The sequence below is a fragment of the Primulina eburnea genome, chromosome 5, assembly GCF_022965805.1.
Source record: "Primulina eburnea isolate SZY01 chromosome 5, ASM2296580v1, whole genome shotgun sequence".
NCBI lineage: Eukaryota > Viridiplantae > Streptophyta > Magnoliopsida > Lamiales > Gesneriaceae > Primulina > Primulina eburnea.
In genome coordinates this window covers 9,044,801-9,066,484 of record NC_133105.1, presented here as the reverse complement: position 1 = coordinate 9,066,484, position 21,684 = coordinate 9,044,801, and the positions used below count along the sequence as shown (strand labels likewise).

At 38.9% G+C, this 21,684-nt stretch overlaps 3 protein-coding genes across 4 annotated transcripts; all 3 read left to right on the top strand.

Annotated features, from left to right (window-relative positions):
- The first annotated feature begins 2,609 nt into the window (after positions 1-2,609).
- Positions 2,610-5,553, top strand: LOC140831729 (uncharacterized protein At2g29880-like). Of its 2 annotated transcripts, XM_073195481.1 has the most exons (5): positions 2,610-3,391; positions 3,483-4,878; positions 4,961-5,024; positions 5,107-5,186; positions 5,296-5,553. In XM_073195481.1, the coding sequence occupies exons 1-2, from the start codon at positions 3,065-3,067 to the stop codon at positions 4,080-4,082; spliced, it is 927 nt and encodes a 308-aa protein (XP_073051582.1). In that variant the 5' UTR covers positions 2,610-3,064; the 3' UTR covers positions 4,083-4,878; positions 4,961-5,024; positions 5,107-5,186; positions 5,296-5,553. The 2 variants fall into 2 exon arrangements, with proteins under 2 accessions (XP_073051582.1, XP_073051581.1); XM_073195480.1 differs by having other exon boundaries at positions 4,961-5,186.
- Positions 5,554-16,808: 11,255 nt separating this feature from the next.
- Positions 16,809-17,788, top strand: LOC140831344 (uncharacterized). The gene is made up of 2 exons (XM_073195096.1): positions 16,809-17,721; positions 17,778-17,788. The coding sequence occupies exons 1-2, from the start codon at positions 16,809-16,811 to the stop codon at positions 17,786-17,788; spliced, it is 924 nt and encodes a 307-aa protein (XP_073051197.1).
- Positions 17,789-17,876: 88 nt separating this feature from the next.
- Positions 17,877-18,765, top strand: LOC140831342 (uncharacterized). The gene is made up of 2 exons (XM_073195095.1): positions 17,877-18,601; positions 18,699-18,765. Exons 1-2 carry the CDS (start codon positions 17,877-17,879, stop codon positions 18,763-18,765), a joined length of 792 nt encoding a protein of 263 aa, XP_073051196.1.
- Positions 18,766-21,684: the final 2,919 nt, after the last annotated feature.

Below are 21,684 nucleotides of genomic sequence, written 5' to 3'. Positions count from 1 at the left end.
AAGTCTGGGAGACATGAGGCCCCGACACCTTATTTTAAGTTTGGGAGACATGAGGCCCCGTCATTTTATCTCTAGCTCGAGAGAATGAGGCCCCAACACCTTATATTAAATCCGGGAGACATGAGGCCCCGACATTTTATCTCTAGCCCGGGAGACGTGAGGCACCGACATCTTATTTTAAGCTCGGGAGACATGAGGCCCCGGTACCATATGATAATCCCAAGGCACTACACCCTGGCTCGGGGCTCCGCACCTCGAGCATCCCCAAGTCTCGGGGCATGCTCCCAGGCCCAAGGCTCCGCACCTTGGTTATTGATAAGCCCAAGGCACTACACCCTGGCTCGGGGCTCCGCACCTCGACTATTCCCAAGTCCCGGGACATGGTCCCCGGTCCAAGACTCCGCACCTTGGTTATTGATAAGCCTAGGGCACTACACCTTGGCTCGTGGCTCCGCACCTCTACAATTCCCAAGTCCCGAGACATGCTCCCCGGCCCAAGGCTCCGCACCTTGGTTATTGATAAGCCCATGGAACTACACCTTGGCTCGAGGCTCCACACCTTGACCATTCCCAAGTCCCGGTACATGCTCCCCAGCCCAAGCCTCCGCACCTTGCTTATTGATAAGCCCATGACACTACACCATGGCTCAGGGCTACGTATCTCAAACATTCCCAAGTCCCGGGACATGCTCCCCGACCCAATGCTCCGTACCTTGGTTATTGATAAGCCCAGGGCACTACACCCTGGATCGGGGCTCCGCACCTCAACCATTCCCAAGTCCCGGGACATGCTCTCCGGCCCAAACTCCACACCTTGATTATTGATAAGCTCAGGGCACTACACCCTGGCTCGAGGCTCCGCACCTCGACCATTCCCAAGAATCGGGAAATGCTCCCCGGCCCAAGGCTCTGCACCTTGGTTATTGATAAGCCCAGGGTACTATAACCTGGCTCGGGGATCCGCATCTCATCCATTCCCAAGTTCTGGGACATGCTCACCAGCCCAAGGCTCTGAACCTTGGTTATTCATAAGCCCAGGGCACTACACCCTGGCTCGGGACTCCGCACCTCGACCATTCCCAAGTCCCGGGACATGCTCCCCGGCCCAAGGCTCCGCACCTTGGTTATTGATAAGCCCAGGGCACTACACCCTGGCTCGGGGCTCCGCACATCGACCATTCCCAAGTCCCGAGACATGCTCCCCGGTCCAAGGCTCTGCGCTTTGGTTATTGATAAGCCCAAGGCACTACACCTTGGCTCGGGGGCACCACACATGGACCATTCCCAAGTCCCGAGACATGCTCCCCGGCCCAAGGCTCCGCACCTTGGTTATTGATAAGCCCAAGGCACTATATCATGGCTTGGGGCACCACATCTCGACCATTCCCAAGTCCCGAAACACGCTCCTTGACTCTATATATGTTTAGTGGTATTCAACATGGATTTTGGTAGAGTTTTAAAAAGTCATGTGGTATTCAAACTTGACTTTTTAAAACTCTCCAAAAGTCAAGAGGTATCCAAAAAATCCATAGATTTTCAAGGATTCTTATTTTATTATTCATGTACAAACCTTGAAGCCTTATGTACAATTGCAGAAAATCTAAAATATTCTTCCACCTATACCAAAGATTTTGATGGACTTTCTTTTTTGAAAAATATGCTATCTCTCTTCTATCTCAAGCCATCTCTAGGGTTCTTCACTCTCTCCAAAAAAATTTCTTCTATTCAAAGGTATGATTATTCATGTACAAACCTTGAATTGTTGTTTTTTTCTTGAATCATTATGATTATTGTATTTCATAAATTTTTTTTATCTCATAAAAACAATGAATGATCCGACATGTGATGAATTGTGTTTTTTCTTGAATCATTATGATTATTGAAAAAACTTTGGAATACTTCAGCATTCATATTATTCTTTCTTATGCTAAATGATTTAAGAGCCATAGTTTTTTCTCAGCGTAGGATCTAAATTTTAGAGTTCTATTTTCTTGATTGTATGCCACGGATCCTGGGTGTTAACTGTGTCGAACTAAAATATATAAGAATAGAAATATCTATGCTAGGGGAAATCGATCTATAAAACATCTCAAATCCCAAAGCGCAAAATATTATCGTATAGATTTAATAAATATATTTGATTATATATATATAATAAGAAATTTAACCAAAACTTTTTAGGCTATGAACTTCGTTTGAACCTTGTATGTATACATATATTATACACGGGGAATAAAAGGTGACGTTATTTGATTCGGTTTGTTTGGGGGTAAAGAAAAATACTTTGAGATTATTTTTATTTTATTTCGGGAAAATACTGTGGCATATGATTCTGTTTTGGTGAAATAAAATTGCTGGCATTGTTTACCGAATCACATCATAAAGTATTTAAGAAAATAATTTATATTTTTAATTAGAATATAACATGATGATAAAAATATTTCAGGGAATGTGAGAGAAAGTTTGGGATGGTCCTTTAATTGAACTTTTCTAAATAAAATTGAATCTTAGAATTTTTTTCGATATAGAGAGGAAAAGAAGAAAATTAATGACGAAAAGTGAAATGATATAAGTGCAATTATGTACATGGTAAATTTTAATGCCATGTTAAGTCTGTATTTAATATTTATTAATGTCTTACTCGTAAAAGTAATATAGAAAACCCAATAGTCATTATGTGTACTTCACATGCATTTCAAGTGACTTTTCCTGGCATATTTAGGAGTACTGTAAGCTATTTTACATCCTGTTACCACATATTATACAGTGTTTTTTGTTTGCTTCAATGAGTGTGGTAAGATAACGCCATTTTTCAGCTGTTAGGAATAGAAGAGTTAGGAGCATAGTAATTTTTCCTTCTCGACTGTGAACCTTTTTATTTTCTTGTAAGTATTCATTTTTATTTCAATATATATACTATATAGGTATGATGCATTTTTATACGTGTAGGCTGATGCATTTTTAATGTTCTAACATGTTTGACAAAAAATTTAAGAACTCCATGCTTATATTTTAATATACTTATTGAGATATTTAACTTGTACCTTTTCTTAAGAAATTATAAATGGGCGATTCACAAACAAAATATACTTTGTGGACGACTGAGGAGAGCAATGAATTATTAAAACTCATGGTTGATGCTGCCATGAGAGGATGGCGTGATAAGAATGGGATGCTGAACAAAAGAACAGTGGAAAAAAATATACTTCCTACTCTTAACGAAAAACTGGGGTGTGAAAAGACTTTCGCACAATATCAAAGTCGTTTGAAATGGTTCAAACAACGATACAATAATTATTCTAAGCTTACACGTCATAGTTCTGGGTTTGAATGGGATCCTGAGACAAAGAAATTCATGGCTAATGATGAAGTATGGGATGAATATTTTAAGGTGAGAATCTCAAATTAGAATAATAAAATTTACATTTTTCAATTAAAATTAGAGTTATTTTTAACACTTGTTGCTTTTTGTTCTTTGACAGTCTCATCCTAAACATGAATATTATCGGACAAGCACTTTTGAAGATTATGAAGATTTGAGAATTGCAGTTGGGAATGGAACAGCCACGGGAAAGTGTTCAATTGGATTAGGAGATGACACTGATGCGAGAACATTTGAGACTGAACAAAATAAAAGTACTAGCTTAATAGATGATTACATGTTTGATTATGATAGTGGTGAATTCATTCAAAGTGAAAGGCAAGAATCTTCATATCAGCCTCCACTTCATGAGAACTTTACTTCTCCATTACCTTCTCAACCAATGAGTTCAGAAGTTCCACCAGCCACTAGAAAACGAGATAGGATCGAGTGTGAAACAAAATCGAGCACATCAAAGAATCCTGATCAAGATATTATGCATAAGCTCTCTTACAACCTTGAGAAGGTGGCTTCTAAGATTGAATCAATAGGTGATGTAGATGATAATTGTTGGGATGCTATTAAGGAAGTCCCAAACTTGGATAATCGTACTCGGTACAAGGTGCTTGACTTACTTAATACTAGATCAAAGAAGATGGCTTTCCTGAAAATGACAATCGAAGAGCACTTGGAATGGATAGACTATAAGTTAAATGAATGATTGATTTTTGGTGGCATAAATGAGTGATAAACATTGTGGTAAAATGTTTACTAATATTGTTTTGAATTGCTTTTTAATTATTGAACTGATAGCGAATTTGAACTTTTGGATTATTTCTATTCTATAATTACTCCGTTTTTTTATTGAACATATCTTGTTTTGGTTAGACATATGATGTTTTTTCATGGATTCATAGCTTTTTTTTTATTTTCATTACTTTTTTTATGTCAGGTGGTTAATTTAAATGTCAAATATCAATGTGCACAACGTAGATGAACAAATGGAAGAAGAAGAACTGGGAGAAGAATTACCTGAAACTTTTGAGTATTTGTTGATCCAAATTTTTGAGATCCTATATCTGCTAAATGAGCACATAATTAAAATTCATAGAGAACGTGTACATCCTACCTTAACTAGACAATCAACAACTACAAGTGGATACGATTATATTCATAGAATATTAAAAGAGGATCCAACAAATTTTCGAGAAATTTACAGAATGTACCCCGATATTTTTTTAAAATTATGCACCATTCTTAGAGAAAGAACACCCTTACAAGACACAAGATACATTTGTGTTGAAGAAATGATTGTCATGTTTTTACTTATTGTTGGTCAAAATACTCGATATTGCTTGATTCGTAAAACATTTGGTCGATCACACTACAATACTAGTCAAAACTTCAACAAGATGTTGAGAGCATTAAACAGCATTGCAGTAGATATGATGGCTAAACCTGGACCAGCTGTACCAGAAAAAATAAGAGAGAGTACAAGATTTTACCCTTACTTTAAAGTAAGTAATGGAATTCTTATATTATTATTTTTTGTTTTTATTGTTGTAATTATTGTTATTGCTATTCATGTAATTGGTGCAGGATTGCATTGGAGCTATTGATGGAACTCATATTCCAGCGACAGTGTCTGGGCGTGACAATAACAGTTACCGTAATCGCCACAGAGTAATTTCTCAAAATATTTTGGCAGCTTGTAACTTTGATTTAGAATTCATTTACGTACTTAGCGGATGGGAGGGATCTGCTCATGATTCACACGTGTTGGCTGATTCTTTATCAAGAAATAATGGACTTAAAGTGCCACAAGGTATATATTTGTTTCCTATATATTACATGACTATTTATATTTTTTGTAACTTTCAAAGATTATGTATATTATTCATTAGTTAATTAACTTTACAAATATGATTTGATAGGTAAATATTTTTTAGTGGATGGTGGATATCCATATCGACGTCAATTCTTGGCTCCTTTTTGAGGTGTACGTTATCATCTTCAAGAATTCACAGGTCAAGGTCGTCACCCTGAAGATGCTAAAGAGTTGTTCAATCTTCGTCATGCTTCTTTGAGGAATGTTATAGAGCGGACATTTGGTATATTTAAATCACGGTTCAAAATATTCAAGATGGCCCCTCCATTTCCATATACGACCCAAACAGAGCTTGTATTGGCTTGTGTCGGATTACACAATTTTCTTCGAAAAGAGTGTCGATGTGATGAATTTCAAATTGAACCAGATAATGAAGCTCAATTGTCTTCATCGACACAAGTTTATGGAGATGATAACTTTGATCAGTTATTTGATACTCAAGAACAACAACGAGCAAGAGCTAATGCATGGAGGGATACCATAGCCAATAGAATGTGGAGCGATGTTGATCAAATTGTCAATAATGATTATCTTTTTTATGTAAAAGTCTACTTATTATTTTGATTGTTCATTTTAATAAAATTTTATTATGAACTTATAAAAATATTGTTCATTAATATGTTGAATTGACATAAAGAATTGAAATTTTGATTTCAATAAATTGGATTGTTCATTTGACGTTTTTCACAAATTAAATTTATTTATCATTTAAATAAGTAAAATTCATTTACATTTTCATAAATAAAAAAAATTTAAAATTGAATAGGTTATACATGTCCAATAATTATTTAATAAAAATTAATAAAAAAATAAATCACAATTATAAAATTTACAAAAGTCTACAAAAATATTGAAAAAAAGTCTATAAAAGTCTATGAAATATGTTTTACAATTCCATGAGATTCTATAAAAGTCAATCAATATACACCAATTCCACAAAAGTCCACCTTTTAAAAAAAGTCATTAAAAGTTTAGATTGAATACACCCCCTAAGACTCCACACCTTGGTTATTGATAGGCCCAGGGCACTATACCCTGGCTCGGGACACCACACCTCGACCATTCCCAAGTCTCGGGAGACATGAGGCCCCGGCACCATATGATATGCCCAGGGCACTACACCCTGGCTCGGGGCTCCACACCTTGATCATTTCCAAGTCCCGGGACATACTCTCCGGCCCAAATCTCAACACCTTGATTATTACTAAGTCCCGGACATTACATCCTGGCTCGGGGCTCCGTACCTCGACAATTCCAAAGTCCCGAGACATGCTCCCCGGCCCAAGGCTCCGCACCTCGACCATTTATTACGCTCAGGGCTCCGTACCCTAGTCATCCAGTAAGTCCGAGAGACATGAGGCCCCGGAATTTTATCTCTAGTTCGGGAGACTTAAGGCCCCGACACCTCATCCCATCTCTGGGATATTTGAAGCCCCCGATACTTTTATAGTCTCGAATTGATAATTTTTCTATTGAAGTCCATTATCGGGCACACAAGACTAATCGAAACAGCGAGTATGACTCTAACCCCGCTATTTAGGGAGGGAGTGACGATACCCTTGGGACAACCCGAGTCGTGGGTGTAAATTGTGCCCGGGTCATGAATAACCCGAGACATTTGATGATGCCCCCATAAGAGCCTGGGTCATCAAATGGATAGCCCAAATCTTGGTTAATCTGCAGGATGGATTCTTTAGAAGCCAGACAGATGAATGGCCGAGACATATTCTCCCCGAGCAAGCAGATGCCCGGGCTCTCGAGCCATCTCCCGAGGAGCTTATCACCCGGGCTACCTCGATAACAGCGCTGCACTCGAGTGCTATCTTATCTGTCAGAACTATATGGGTTTGGCGTGTTAGATAAGCTATCAGAGGTAGGGTGGCTTGACAGGAAGTCAACATCAAATGCTATGAGTGGTAGGTGTACGCGTAAATCGAGGTAATAATTGATTTTCCTTTCTATAAATAACATGCATGTATTCCATAAATGGGAGAGCTATTCTTGATTCGAGGCTCTTGGCATTTACATATATCTTCACGTATATTGTCACTTCCTTCATCTTCACCTGCTGACTTAAGAATCGGAGTGGTCACGCCGGACACCTCTCCGACGCCTATTCACGAGTTAATTTCCTGTTTGCAGGTCACAGTCGAAGCCATATTATACAGAGGTATATCTTCGCTAAAAGAAACATATACTTTGCTCATTTTCCTGAACAAAATTATTTATTCGATCCGATAGAGCACCTGACCCGGCTCATCTATTTCATCTGGATCGCATCACTGACTAGCCATAGGCAGTCCAACACACAACGATGACACTTGAGCTCTGATACTATGTTAAGATTGAGAATTGAAATTAACTCAAACCCAAAAAATAACTTAAGAAGAGATGATTATCCAAGTTTATATTAAACTCTCACATATTTTATCCAACTTATGTAGAACTCTAGCTAAAAAAATACCGATAGTTTCTTGAATTTTAAGATCAGTTTCTGCTCCACATTATTTAATAAAACACCAAAATTTCTTCAATTTATCATTTCAACAAACAACGATAATGATAATTCTTAATATAGAAAATCTATGCTAAGAAAAAAAAAAGAAAAATTAAAAAATTGTAGGCTCGGATCTTCAAAGGAAACAGAACCACGCCATGGCAGCAGATCGTCGGTTGCGTCACACCGCTGTCCGAGATCGTCTCTCCAAGATACAGGTCGGATCATCTCGTGCCCGACCTATTGAATCAACAAAATTGGAAAAACTGAAGAAAAAATCATCGTCACAGCCTCTCAGGTACTTCTTCGCCACAACAATTAATGAATAAAGACAGCTTGTGGGAAGTCGGAGAAACATCAAGATTCAGAGGGAAGCAGAGCGCCATGTTCTTTGTTTTTCATTATTTTTAGGAGTCCATCCAACGTCGAATTGATATTTTTTTGGGTAAAATATTTTTTCTCCTTTACATAAAAAATATATTTATCATCCCAATATTTTATTTATGATACTATTTAGTTCTTTGGAACTTAAAGTATTCCTTGTAAACGAAATTTAGGCCACCACAGTTTAACGGGAGCCTATCACTAGTGACTAAAATGATGTTTTAAATTATTTGATCAATAAATCTAATTAATTGAAAATGAAATTTTGTGTAAAAATTTAGATATGATGTCATGTACCGAGTCCGAGGTTAGTCGACACCGGTGTTGACATCTACACAATTGAAAACAAAAAGCTTCGTACATCAAAGTCTAGCCATCCAGTTTATAAACCATAATCAACATTATCGTTACAACGTAAAAATTTTCAAATATAAATAAACTTGAGGAAGCGTCTTACAACTTGAACTAAATCAAATTTAAAAGAAACATAATTAAAATAGACTTCTTGATTCCTCTATATTACTAGTCCCAAAACTGTTCATGTTCTTCTTTTTCGATTTTCTCTTCAGACTTATCTAGGGATGGAGAGTAATGAGTAATTAATATGGTCGTCACTCAGCAAATGAGGGTTGTTCGAGCACATACATAGCACATATACATAATCTTTAAAAAACAGTATATCATGCATAACATAGTTCGTATAACATATATCATGAGCATAAACGTAAACATAAAATTATCCTAGACATTGAAATTTCTCTACTTTTCATGATTTACTGATATTATTTACTAATTTTTACTCCTTGAAGGAGGCGATGCCATATAGCAGTTGTAATTACACTGTGTAAGAGCCACAAACTTATCGTATGTTGGGATTTTACAACCGCTATATGGCATCACCGATGTCCCGTGCTGGATCTAGTTTCGCTCGCTAGTCGAAATTTAGATCGAAGTATATATTTGTGATCGTGGCAACGAGGGCTGCACTTTGACATTAACAAATTAAAAAAATTTGTTAAGGAAATAGGGTTAAAGCTAAAAATCCACCATCATATGCCATACTTTAAAATATTTTCAACATGCGTTTTATCTTCTTCTAAAATATTTACATGACAAATATTTTACGTTCAAGTTTCGAATTATCTATTCTTCTCGATATCGAATTATTGAGTTGATTTTTTTGTATATCAATTTTGTAAGAATCGTTGCTCGACAGATGCAAGTGTATATAACAATACTCGTATAAGATGTAAATATGTGTTTTATCAAAATTAAGTTTTGTGTCAAATGTTACAACATTTGGGACAACATGCAGCGGAATATTAAAGATTGTAGTACAAATTCACTCTAAATAAACTGATGGACAAGTTAAATTTGCACAAGTATAAATACTTGTGCGATGCCTCAAGTCAAAAATCAATCACTAGAAAACCAAACCGTTTACAAAAATCTATCACTAGTGATTTTCACAAAAATCAATTTCCTCAATACATTGAGAAAATAAACGCTTTCTAAAGCAGATAACCAGAATAAAACTTATTCAAGAAAGCAACAAACACGTGAGCCAAAAAACTAAAGCAACAAAACGATTTTCAGCCAACTTCGTTACGGATGTTGTCTGTAGATGTTTCCAATACTCAAGGCGACACACGATATCTGCACCCTTTAAAACTTTACGTCTCTTGAAGAATGTTTTCTTCTGATATTCCACAAAGCACGAGCGTGAGTATATGATTCATCGATCGTCCCGTCTGACTATCATCCCTTCTTTTATTTTACGAAATCCTCACAATCAAATATATAAGATAAAGGAAGGTTCAAATTTGATTAGTAAATAAACTCCTCTTTTAAAAATTATATCATATCATGATAATACTATCATATTTATCTCATTATCTAGAAAGATAAAATATAATTAAATATTTTACACAATCAAATCAACAAGGAAAAATAATATTAGGAAAATTATTTAAGATAAGAAATTATATCAATTAAATAAAAAAAATAATATTTCCCTTCAAATTTAATCAACGGTTAGTTTTACATGGTATAACTTTGAGCACGTGTTTAGTAAAATCTACAAGAATCCAATTTATGGAGAGGTCGGAAAATGCCATCTTTTCATTTCTAATTGCAAGCAAGAAGGTCACTCTTTACCATTGGATTTTAAATTTATAATGGCCATCACTAGTGAGTTTCCTTGAATTTCTCCTTACCACGATCCCATTTCACACAAATCAAGACACCTCATCTCTATATATATGTTTCACGAGTTAGCTACATTTTAATATATATGGTTCTCGAAAAAAATTAATTTTCAGAGACTAACTTAAAATGGCTTCAAGCAAGGTTATGGCGATGCTATTCGTGACCATGATCGTGTTGTTTGCAGCCTCGGTGGTGGTGGTTGAGGTTGTTGATGCATCTCAACCCGATACCCTTGAAGATTGCGTTCGCGATGCAATGCTTATGGGTGCAACTCGTGCCAATGCAGAGTCGGTCTGTGAAGCCTCAATGCGGCGAGGAGATCATCCGTGAAAATTTCAATACAAGTTATGATTTCTTCTTGAATGTAAGTGTTCGTGGGTTGTTAATTATATAAAATAAAAGGAATTTTTTTAATTTTAATCTTGTAAGTAGACATGTATTTATTCAAACTTTAATCGTCGTATAGTAACTTGCATTTTTTTGTTGTCTTATTTCGTCGAAAGCGACTAAAACTATTGGATATAGCTTATTTGACACTGTTGTTTTCCTACGTACTTATATGAAAAGGAAACAACATTTTCGAGTCAAAAGTGGTGAACTCCAAAACTCAACTATCGCGTCAAGGAAATTCCACCAGGCACGATAATAAGAAATTTTAACCGTAAATCAAGCATAGAAACGATTTTGAACAAAACAAAACTTGTAGAAAGTCACCAAAACGAAAACAACATTTTGGAGTTGAAATAGAATGAACATATTTTGCCATAAAATTGCCACCTTCGTCACAAGTAAGATCACATTTTCAAGTTGAAACACAACCAAACAATACCGAAACAAGATCAAAGGAAATGATTTTTGTGTCGATACATAACCCCTGTTGTTATCATTGAAACTTAAATCTAACTCAACCCCAAAAGTTGGCTTAAAAAGAAAGATTTTTCAAGTCTATATGTGCAACTCCCAAAGATTTTATCTTTGGAAGACAACTAACACACCCCTCACGTTTAGAGATTATATCCAACCTCATGTGGGACAACTTACATACAATCTCACATCCAGGAATGAATATGGAACGTAAGTTTACAAATGACTCAATTATAGGCAGTCCAACACAAAACGATGACACTTGAACTCTGATACTATGTTAACATTGAGACTTGGACTTAACACAATCCCAAAAACTAACTTAAGAAGAGCTGATTATCCAAGTTTATATTAAACTATCAGATATTTTATCCAACTTATGTAGAACTCTAGCTAAAAAAATATCGATGGTTTCTTGAATTTTAAGATCAGTTTCTACTCCACAATATTTCATAAAACACCAAGATTTCTGCAATTTATCATTTCAACAAACAACGATAATGATAATTCTAAATACAGAAAATTTATGCTAAGGAAAAATAAGAAAAATAAAAAAAAATTGGAGGCTCGGATCTTCAGAGGAAACAGAACCACGCCATGGCTGCAGATCGTCGGTTGCGTCAAACCACTGTCCGGGATCGCCTCTCCAAGATACATGTCGGATCATCACGTGCCCGACCTATTAACTCAACAAAATTGGAAAAACTAAAGAAAAAATCATCGTCACAGCCTCTCAGGTACTTCTTCGCCACAAACAATTAACGAATAAAGACAAATCGTGGGAACTCGCAGAAACAACAAGATTCAGAGGGAAGCAGAGCGCCATGTTCTTTGTTTTTCATTATTTTTAGGAGTCCATCCAACGTCGAATTGATATTTTTTTGGGTAAAAGATTTTTTCTCCTTGACATAAAAAATATATTTATCATCCCAATATTTTATTTATGATACTATTTAGTTCTTTGGAACTTATAGTATTTCTTGTAAACAAAATTTAGGCCACCACAGTTTAACAGGAGCTTATCACTAGTGACTATAATGATGTTTTAAATTAATTGATCGATAAATCCAATTAATTGAAAATGAAATTTTGTGTAAAAATTTAGATATGATTTCACGCACCGAGTCCAGGATTAGTCGAAACCGACATTGACAGCCACACAATTGAAAAAAAAAAGCTTCATACATCAAATCTAGCCAACAAGTTCATAAATCATAATCAACATTGTCGTTACAAAGTAAAAATTTTCAAATATAAATAAACTTGCAGAAGCGTCTTACAACTTGAACTAAATTAAATTTAAAAGATACATAATTAAAATAGACTTCTTGATTCATCTCTATTACTATTTCCAAAAATGGTCATGTACTTCTTTTTTGATTTGCTCTTCAGACTTATCTGGGGTACGGAGAGTGATGAATAAGTAATATGATTGGCACTCAGCAAATGAAGGTCGTTCGAGAACTTACATAGCAAATATACATGATCTTTAAAAAACAACATATCATGCATAACATAGTTTATATAACATATAGCATGAGCATAAACGTAAACATAAAATTACCTAAATACTGAGATTTCTCTATTTTCCATGGTTTACTGATATCATTCTCTAATTTTTACTCCATGAAGGAGGCGATGCCATATAGCGGTTGTAATTACACCGTGTAAGAGCCACAAACCTATCGTATGTTGGGATTCCCCTCATATTTATGAGTTGAATCCTCACAGTGTCAAAACATAGGGTAGAGTATCACAAGAAAGGGGAGAAGAAAAATAATGATCGACCAAAACTTTTACAAAATAACTAAGTAATAAACGGAATTTATAATTTTAAAACAAGCCCACTTACCATTTTTATTCTTTGAATAATTTCAAACCATAGAAGAATCATGCAAACACTTTGAAAACACAGCAGAACTCTGGTCAAAAAATTAGTATTTTTGCCAAATTCTTTGCAACTTATTAAACCGTTGTATTAAGCTTAAAATTTTACGGTACGTTTTCAAGTAAGCCAACTAAATTTTGCACAGTGAAGATCGAGTTTGTAAGTTGTTTGTACTATCTTATGGACAAAAAACAATAGGTATTTTGTTCTCGCTTAAAATATGAGGATTTTTTTTTTTTGCGGAAGTTGTATACAAAATATTAATAGTTGGATTTTGTTGACTTTTGGATGAAGTTTTCAAAACATACGATAGAGTATTCAGAACGGTGAAGATTGGACTCTGAGTAATAAAGCGGTCTCAATAATTTTCTGAACATGGACAATATTTTGATACTTGACAGAACGTTGACTAAAAAATTTTATAGCACTTGTTGAGATGATTTTTAAAAATATAGAGTGATGGAATGATGTAATTTTCTAGACCACTCATATTGTATAATATAATGTAGATAATATATTTTTTTATGATTAAGAGAACAAAGATTTTACCGAAAAGTGGCAATTCGAGGTTGGATGGAATTTTAAAAATAAACAGTGAAAATGACGTTTTTTTAGAGCTAGTGTTTACCAGTTACCACTAGATAAAAAATTATAACGGTTAGTAAATGTATAACTTTATTTTTTTATACTTGTATTGCACCTATTTGGGTGCCTATGAGTCTAGTTGTTACGCCTGTTGCTCCAAGTAATTACATGCCTCACTGATGTCGACCTGGTGTTGTCTCCTATCCTCGAGATCATTCTCACCATATGACTACCGTCTATGTGAAGACCCGATTTTTCCATTACCATTAATTAATTGTAAGGAAAGTCTAGCATAAGATTTTACTGTATACACATTGGAATTTTTGGTATATTGGAAATCTTTTTATCAAGATAATAGTATCTACACTAAGGCAAGAAAATTTCGGAAGTTTAGGGTGTTATATGCCTAGATATTATAATGCATGGAAGCTTGCAAGGTAACTTGGGAACTAAATCACCAAAGTTGACTCAAGCAAATCCCTTAGCCTAGCATCCAAATTTCGAGCCAAGCTAGATGGAAGGAATCAAGAATGTAATCTCACAATATAGGTATCAGAATTTTCGAATTATGGGCAAGGATTTGAAGTCAAATATTGAGAGATCTATGCTAATTTTGGTATGATTTAAGTACCATGTTTAGACCCCCCAACCTCACCTATAAATAGTGTCTCAACCCTAGCCATTCTCCCACCATTATTTTCGAAATCCCTTGCTGCCTAGTCTCGAAAATCCAGCAAGCATCCAAGCCGAAATTTTGCTCCAAGGTCGTGCAAGAAATCACGTCGAAGTGCCGCTCGAGTATAGAGAAAGGGGCGAACCACTTTCCGGAGTCGAGTATCCACGTTTGAGCATCCAAAAACACTGTAAGTGGGCTTGTGTTAAAGTTAAAGTTTCGAATTTTATGCATAGGTGATTTTCGGTTTTGATAAAAACACCAGTCGAGTACAATTCGTTTTCTTCTACTTCTTGCATTGTAATACGATTTTAAACGCACTGTAAGGAGTCAACCGTATATGGGTGGAATTCCCAACCATGATGTACCCTTAAGCGGTGGGGGATATAACCGCTATACGGCCTCGCCCCCTTAGAGGAGTAAAAATTAGGGACTGACGTCAGTAAACCATAGAAGGTCGATAAATTGCAGTGCTTGATATGTGTTTATGCATGGGTTACGAAAATTTTATGCAAGTCATGTGGTATTTTCGAAATTATGCATGTTATCTCTATTGTGCTCGATTTTCTCCCATTTACTGAGTATTCCCAAGTACTCACCCCCTTACGACCCTCCCCAGATAAGCCCGAAGAACAGATCGAGGAGGAAGGAACCGAACAGTTTTGGGGATGGTGAACGATCGAGAAACTGATTGCGTTTTAGTTAATTTATTTCAGTCTTACGTTTCCGCATTTGAAAACTCTGTCGTTTTATTTATTTTGTCAATTGTAAAGACAATGGTTATTTTATTGAGATTATGAGATATAAACTGGTTTCGGTTTAAACTGTGCTACGAAAGGCTCGTCGTTTTTAATTGTGTGATTGTTAACGACGCCGGTGTCAACCCCGAGTTTCGGGGCGTGACATTTAAGTGGTATCAGAGCCGCCAGGTTCATAGTCCGGTTGGGAAAAATCAATTTTCAAAAAAAAAAAAAAAAATTCGGTGGAATTTTAACTCGAGGCCGATGCTATCCCCTCCGAAACGGCCCAACGATCAAGATTCCCGACCCTAATCGGGAGCTCCAGCGAAAAATCGCGAAATTCCTTCGTTTAGGCCTCCGAAACGTCGTTTTTGCCGTTTTAGGAAAGTTTTGTAACCCTTATAACTTTTCGTAGGAAACTCCAAATTCGATTCCGTCAATTGTCCCGGAATCCTCTCGACATATGCTTCGAACCTATGTGTCAAATTCCAAACTTTCCATTTTTGGAAAAAAATATATATTTATTTAAATTTCGAAAATTTCATATATGTTGCATACTCTCACTCGTTATATACTGTCTATTTCGGATTCTGAGCATTTCCATTTTTGATTTCAGGAAATGGCTCCATCTACTCCCCTGCGACCCCGTACTCGTTTCCAAGCTGCCCTTCGTTTGAAGGAGCTTGCCCTTCACTACCAGTCACGCCAGATTCGGCGACTTAGAGCCCGATTAACCGAGAGGAGGAGTGAGGTCGAAGCCTTAACAGCCGAGAAAGAAGAGATTCAGGTCCGCCTTAATCAGTCTATCTATCAGGGGGAACTAGTTAGGGGAGATAACATGGACCTACGGGACGTCATAGAACAGTGTAAGTATCAAAATGGGAAGCTACAAGAGGATGCGGATCGCTGTCGCAAGGAACTTGAAGAGGAGAAACAGCAGAATGCCAGAGGTAAGAGGAGACTAGAAAATTCTTGTGAGGCCATGAACAGTCTAGCATATGTGAACCAGCGCCTGGTCCAGCAAGCTGAAGCCCTAAAGAATAAGATCAAGGAAATTAAGGAGGGGTACGAGCTACGCTACCAGAGTACCGTAGATCTGTTGGACGAGGCAGAGGCAAATGCTCATGAGTGGAAGATGCAGGTGGCCCAGCTTAACGCAGCAAACGCACAGCTCAGTACAGAAAATGCCAATCTTACTCACATGGTTGAGGTACTGCAGGAGGAAGAGCCGGAGGAAGAGCCGGAGGAAGAGCCAGAAGAAGAGGATCCTATTGAGATAGATGAGCCGATAGCTGCAGTAGGAGATGGAGAGATAGACGATTAGATCATCTTAGTTACCTTTCCTTATTACTAGGAGTTTATCCTTCCATTGTTGCTATTTTATTTTCCGTCAGCATTACTTATTTCCATTCAGTACAATTTGTTCAGTCAGTTGTTTCTTTAAATTTGAAAATTAATAAAGTATGATTATTATTTATCTCAGTCGTGCATCTATATTCAAGTTATGTTTGCTTATTCACTCAGTTGTTCCAGCATAACTTATCTATTCAATCTTGTCGATTTGTACAACAAATTCTTAGAAGCGTTTAACTTGTAGGAAATGGTCGGTAGGCCACCGAGACAGAACCGCAACCCCCGTTATGTTAACAACAACAACAACAACACTAATGGAGAAGGCAACGGGCCTCCACCTTAGTTCAATCTCAACCAAGCAGACTTAATGGCTATAGCCACGATCGTGGCGACTACACTTCAGGGGTTAGTGAACCCCAATGCTAATCAGCAGCCCCCACCTCCACCACAGCATGGGGTCAAGTTTCATTACGAGTCTCTGCGCAAGAACAGGTGTCCAACTTTCAGTGGCGCTGCCGACCCTGAAGTTAGCCAGAGCTGGCTAAAGAGTGTGGAAACTCAGTTAAGACTATTGGAAGTCCCAGATGCACTAAAAGTGGACGTGATAGTGCACTTCCTGGAAGACAAGGCAGCTAAATGGTGGGAAGCAGTCTCGCCAGCCATGACCGCTGCTGGGCCAATCACATGGCGTATCTTCCGAGAAACATTTCTGAAGCAGTACTACCCGGAAGAAGTCAGACTGCAGAAGCTAAGTGAATTTGAGAATTTCAGTCAGGCTCCAGACATGTCAGTGGTGGAATATACCTCTCAATTCAATGCCCTCGGGTCTTATGCTCCAGCAATCATGGCAGACGAAGTTCTGAAATTGCACCGTTTTAAGAAGGGGTTGAACAGCAGGATCCAATCAGCTCTAGTGGTATACCAACCTGCCAACTTTTCCGATTTGATGGGTGCGGCTATCCGAGCCGAAGCTGATATTCGTCGGAGAGAAGGGGAAAACAGGAACAAGCGACCCCCTGTCAACCAGCCTTCTCAGGGCAGACCAATGTTCAAGAGGCCCAATCAGTCGGGTGGACCTCCCTCAGGGAAATTCCCCTCCGATAACTACCAAGGACTCAAGCCATGCTCAACATGTGGCTTCAAGCACTCTGGGGAATGCCGAAGGGCAAGCGGTGTGTGTTTTGGATGTGGGAAAGCGGGGCACCGAATTGCAGAGTGTCCTACCGCTGCCAACCGACCAGCAGGGCCAAACAGAGGAACTGGGCCAAATACTGGAGCAGGTCCCAGTAAACCAAAGGAGGACAAACCCAATGCTAGGATCTTTGCCATGACTCAGGAAGAGGCTGATGACGCAACTGAAGTCGTGTCAGGTACCATTCTAATTCAATCAGTACCTGCCTATGCATTATTTGACTGCGGTGCTACCCATTCCTTTATGTCTAAGAGATTTGCTAAGAAGTTAGGACGTAGGCCTGATAAGCTAACTGAACCTTTCCGAATATCCACACCTACGAGTAGAGCTATAGAAACTGAGGAGATTTACAGAGATTGTGAAATCAGTATTAATAATCAGACTTTTGGCGCCGACTTGATACAGTTAATCATGGTCGATTTCGACATCATCTTAGGGATGGATTGGTTAGCGAGAAACAGTGCAGTAGTAGATTGTAAGGGAAAGGAAGTCAAACTCCGAACCCCGAAGCAGGAAGAAGTCGTGTTTCACGGTAAATCCAAGGGACGTAAATCACTATTGTCCGCGTCTCAGGCTTGGAAGGCCATGAAATCCGGAGAAGATATCTACCTAGCAATGGTCAGTGAGGTAACAGAAGAGGTCGAGCTGAAACTGGAAGACATCCCGATAGTGAGAGAGTTCCCCGATGTTTTTCCAGAAGAACTCTCAGGGACGGTCCCGGAACGCGAAGTGGAGTTCGAGATCAACCTGGTTCCCGGTGCGGCACCAATCTCTAAAGCACCTTACAGAATGGCACCAGCTGAGCTTAAGGAGCTAAAGGAACAGCTCCAAGAATTGCAAGACAAGAAGCAAATTCGACCGAGTGTGTCCCCATGGGGAGCTCCGGTACTCTTCGTCAAGAAGAAAGACGGGAGTATGAGATTGTGCATCGACTACAGAGAATTGAACAAGATCACGATCAAGAACAGGTACCCTCTACCCCGGATAGACGATCTGTTTGATCAGCTTAAGGGAGCTGCCGTCTTTTCTAAACTGGACCTGAGAACAGGTTATCACCAATTGAAGGTCAGGGCTGAAGACATTCCTAAGACAGCCTTTCGAACCAGATACGGGCATTATGAATTCACAGTGATGCCCTTTGGTCTGACCAACGCACCAGCAGCATTCATGGACCTTATGAACAGAATATTCAAGCCATTTCTGGATCAGTTCATAGTGGTATTCATCGACGACATTCTCGTCTATTCTCCTGACGAGGCGAGCCACGAAGAGCACCTTCACCTTGCTCTGCAAATCTTAAGAGAGAATAAGCTCTATGCTAAGTTTAGCAAGTGTGAATTCTGGCTGAGAAGTGTGTCATTTCTAGGACACGTGATCTCGAGAACAGGAGTGTCAGTGGATCCAAGGAAAGTAGAGGCGATTACAGAGTGGCCGAGACCGAAGAACGCCACCGATATCAGAAGCTTTCTTGGATTGGCAGGATATTACCGGAAATTCGTCGAAGGGTTCTCCTCGATAGCCGTGCCACTGACGAAGCTCACACAGAAAAATTCAAAGTTTACCTGGAGTGAGGATTGCGAGAAAAGTTTCCAGACGCTGAAAGAGAAACTCGCATCCACACCAGTGCTGATCTTGCCAGCAGAGAATAAAGATTTCACTATCTACAGTGACGCCTCTAAGGATGGTCTAGGATGCGTACTAATGCAAGAGGGAAGAGTAATCGCCTACGCATCAAGGCAGTTGAAACCGCATGAGCAGAATTACCCTACTCACGATCTGGAGCTAGCAGCGGTTGTCTTCGCCTTAAAGATTTGGAGGCACTACCTCTACGGTGCTAAATGTGAAATCTTCACAGACCATCAGAGCCCCAAGTACTTGTTCACCCAAAAGGAACTGAATATGAGGCAGCGGCGATGGATCGAGCTTCTGAAGGACTATGACTTGACCATAAGTTACCATCCGGGTAAAGCAAACAAGGTGGCTGATGTGCTAAGTCGAAAGGGCCCAAGAAAGATAACTCTAACGTCCCTCTCTGCCCAGCCATGTCTGCAGGAGACCGTCAAGTTAAACCAAGATCGAGACCCGGCACTGACTAAACTTAAGGAGCAAGTCAGGGAAGGGAAGTCTCAGGACCATCAGATTGACGACAAGGGAGTTGGATGAGGGACGACTGTGTGTGCCCGACAGTGACAACCTTCGCCAAGAGATAATGGCAGAGGCGCACAAGTCAAAATTCTCAGTCCATCCAGGCAGTACAAAAATGTACAGGGATCTCAAGAATAGTTTCTGGTGGAATGGCCTGAAGAGAGATGTAGCTGAATTCGTCTCCAGATGTCAGGTATGCCAGCCGGTCAAAGCGGAACACCAGCGACCTGGAGGATTACTGCAACCTCTGGAAATTCCCGAGTGGAAATGGGAACATATTTCAATGGACTTTGTGGTAGGATTGCCAAAGTCTAGGCAAAGCCACGACGGTATATGGGTAATCGTAGACAGACTCACAAAGACTGCGCACTTCCTACCCGTCCGCATGAATTACAATCTCGATAAGTTGGCTTCTCTGTACATGGACAACATCGTGAAACTGCATGGAGTGCCAGTTAGCATCTTATCTGACAGGGACCCGAGGTTCGTTTCGCGTTTTTGGAAGAGCTTTCAAGAGGCCATGGGGACGAAAGTGACCCTAAGTACGGCCTATCATCCGCAAACCGATGGGCAAACGGAGAGAACCATACAGACCCTAGAAGATATGCTGCGAGCGTGCGCTCTTGAATTCAGTAGCAACTGGAGCACTCATCTACCCTTAATTGAGTTTGCTTATAACAACAGCTATCACAGCAGCATTGGAATGGCTCCGTACGAAGCCCTTTATGGAAAAAAATGTCGGTCACCACTTTACTGGGATGAAGTGGGAGAAAAAGCCGTGGTGGGACCCGAGCTAGTACAGATGACGGTGGATAAGGTTAAAATTGTCCGAGAGAAACTCAAAGCAGCTCAAGATCGACAGAAAAGCTGGGCAGATCTTAAGAGAAGGCCTGTAGAATTCAATGTGGGCGAGAAGGCTTATGTGAAAGTCTCGCCTATGAGAGGAGTTGTCCGATTCAGCAAGGCCGGGAAACTGAACCCTCGATATGTTGGACCTTTCGAAATCTTGGAAAAAGTGGGCACACTATCATGCAGACTGGCATTACCACCGAACATGTCAAGGATCCACAACGTGTTCCATGTTTCTCAACTAAGGAGGTACGTTCCAGACCCAAGCCACATTCTGGAAGTAGAACCACTCATAATAGAAGGGAACTTGGGAGAAGGACTAAAATACGAAGAATTCCCTATCCGAATCATGGACACCAAAGAACAAGTTCTCAGGCGACGTATCATTCCTTACGTCAAGGTGCAGTGGTCCAACCACTCAGAGCGAGAAGCAACTTGGGAAGTTGAAGAAAAGATGCGAAAGGAATATCCTTATCTATTTGAAGACCGAGCCAACTCCAGTTTCGAGGACGAAACTTCTCATGAGGAGGGAGGGATGTGAAGACCCGATTTTTCCATTACCATTAATTAATTGTAAGGAAAGTCTAGCATAAGATTTTACTGTATACACATTGGAATTTTTGGTATATTTGAAATCTTTTTATCAAGATAATAGTATCTACACTAAGGCAAGAAAATTTCGGAATTTTAGGGTGTTATATGCCTAGATATTATAATGCATGGAAGCTTGCAAGGTAACTTGGGAACTAAATCACCAAAGTTGACTCAAGCAAATCCCTTAGCCTAGCATCCAAATTTCGAGCCAAGCTAGATGGAAGGAATCAAGAATGTAATCTCACAATATAGGTATCAGAATTTTCAAATTATGGGCAAGGATTTGAAGTCAAATATTGAGAGATCTATGCTAATTTTGGTATGATTTAAGTACCATGTTTAGACCCCCCAACCTCACCTATAAATAGTGCCTCAACCCTAGCCATTCTCCCACCATTATTTTCGAAATCCCTTGCTGCCTAGTCTCGAAAATCCAGCAAGCATCCAAGCCGAAATTCTGCTC

Excerpts from the sequence above, each read along its gene's own strand:
- LOC140831729 (XM_073195481.1), top strand. The coding sequence starts at position 3,065 with ATGGGCGATTCACAAACAAAATATACTTTGTGGACGACTGAGGAGAGC. Across the intron at positions 3,392-3,482 it reads TATGGGATGAATATTTTAAG|TCTCATCCTAAACATGAATA; the intron begins GTGAGAATCTCA and ends GTTCTTTGACAG.
- LOC140831344 (XM_073195096.1), top strand. The coding sequence starts at position 16,809 with ATGGCTATAGCCACGATCGTGGCGACTACACTTCAGGGGTTAGTGAAC.
- LOC140831342 (XM_073195095.1), top strand. The coding sequence starts at position 17,877 with ATGTCTAAGAGATTTGCTAAGAAGTTAGGACGTAGGCCTGATAAGCTA. Across the intron at positions 18,602-18,698 it reads AAGATCACGATCAAGAACAG|GTCAGGGCTGAAGACATTCC; the intron begins GTACCCTCTACC and ends CACCAATTGAAG.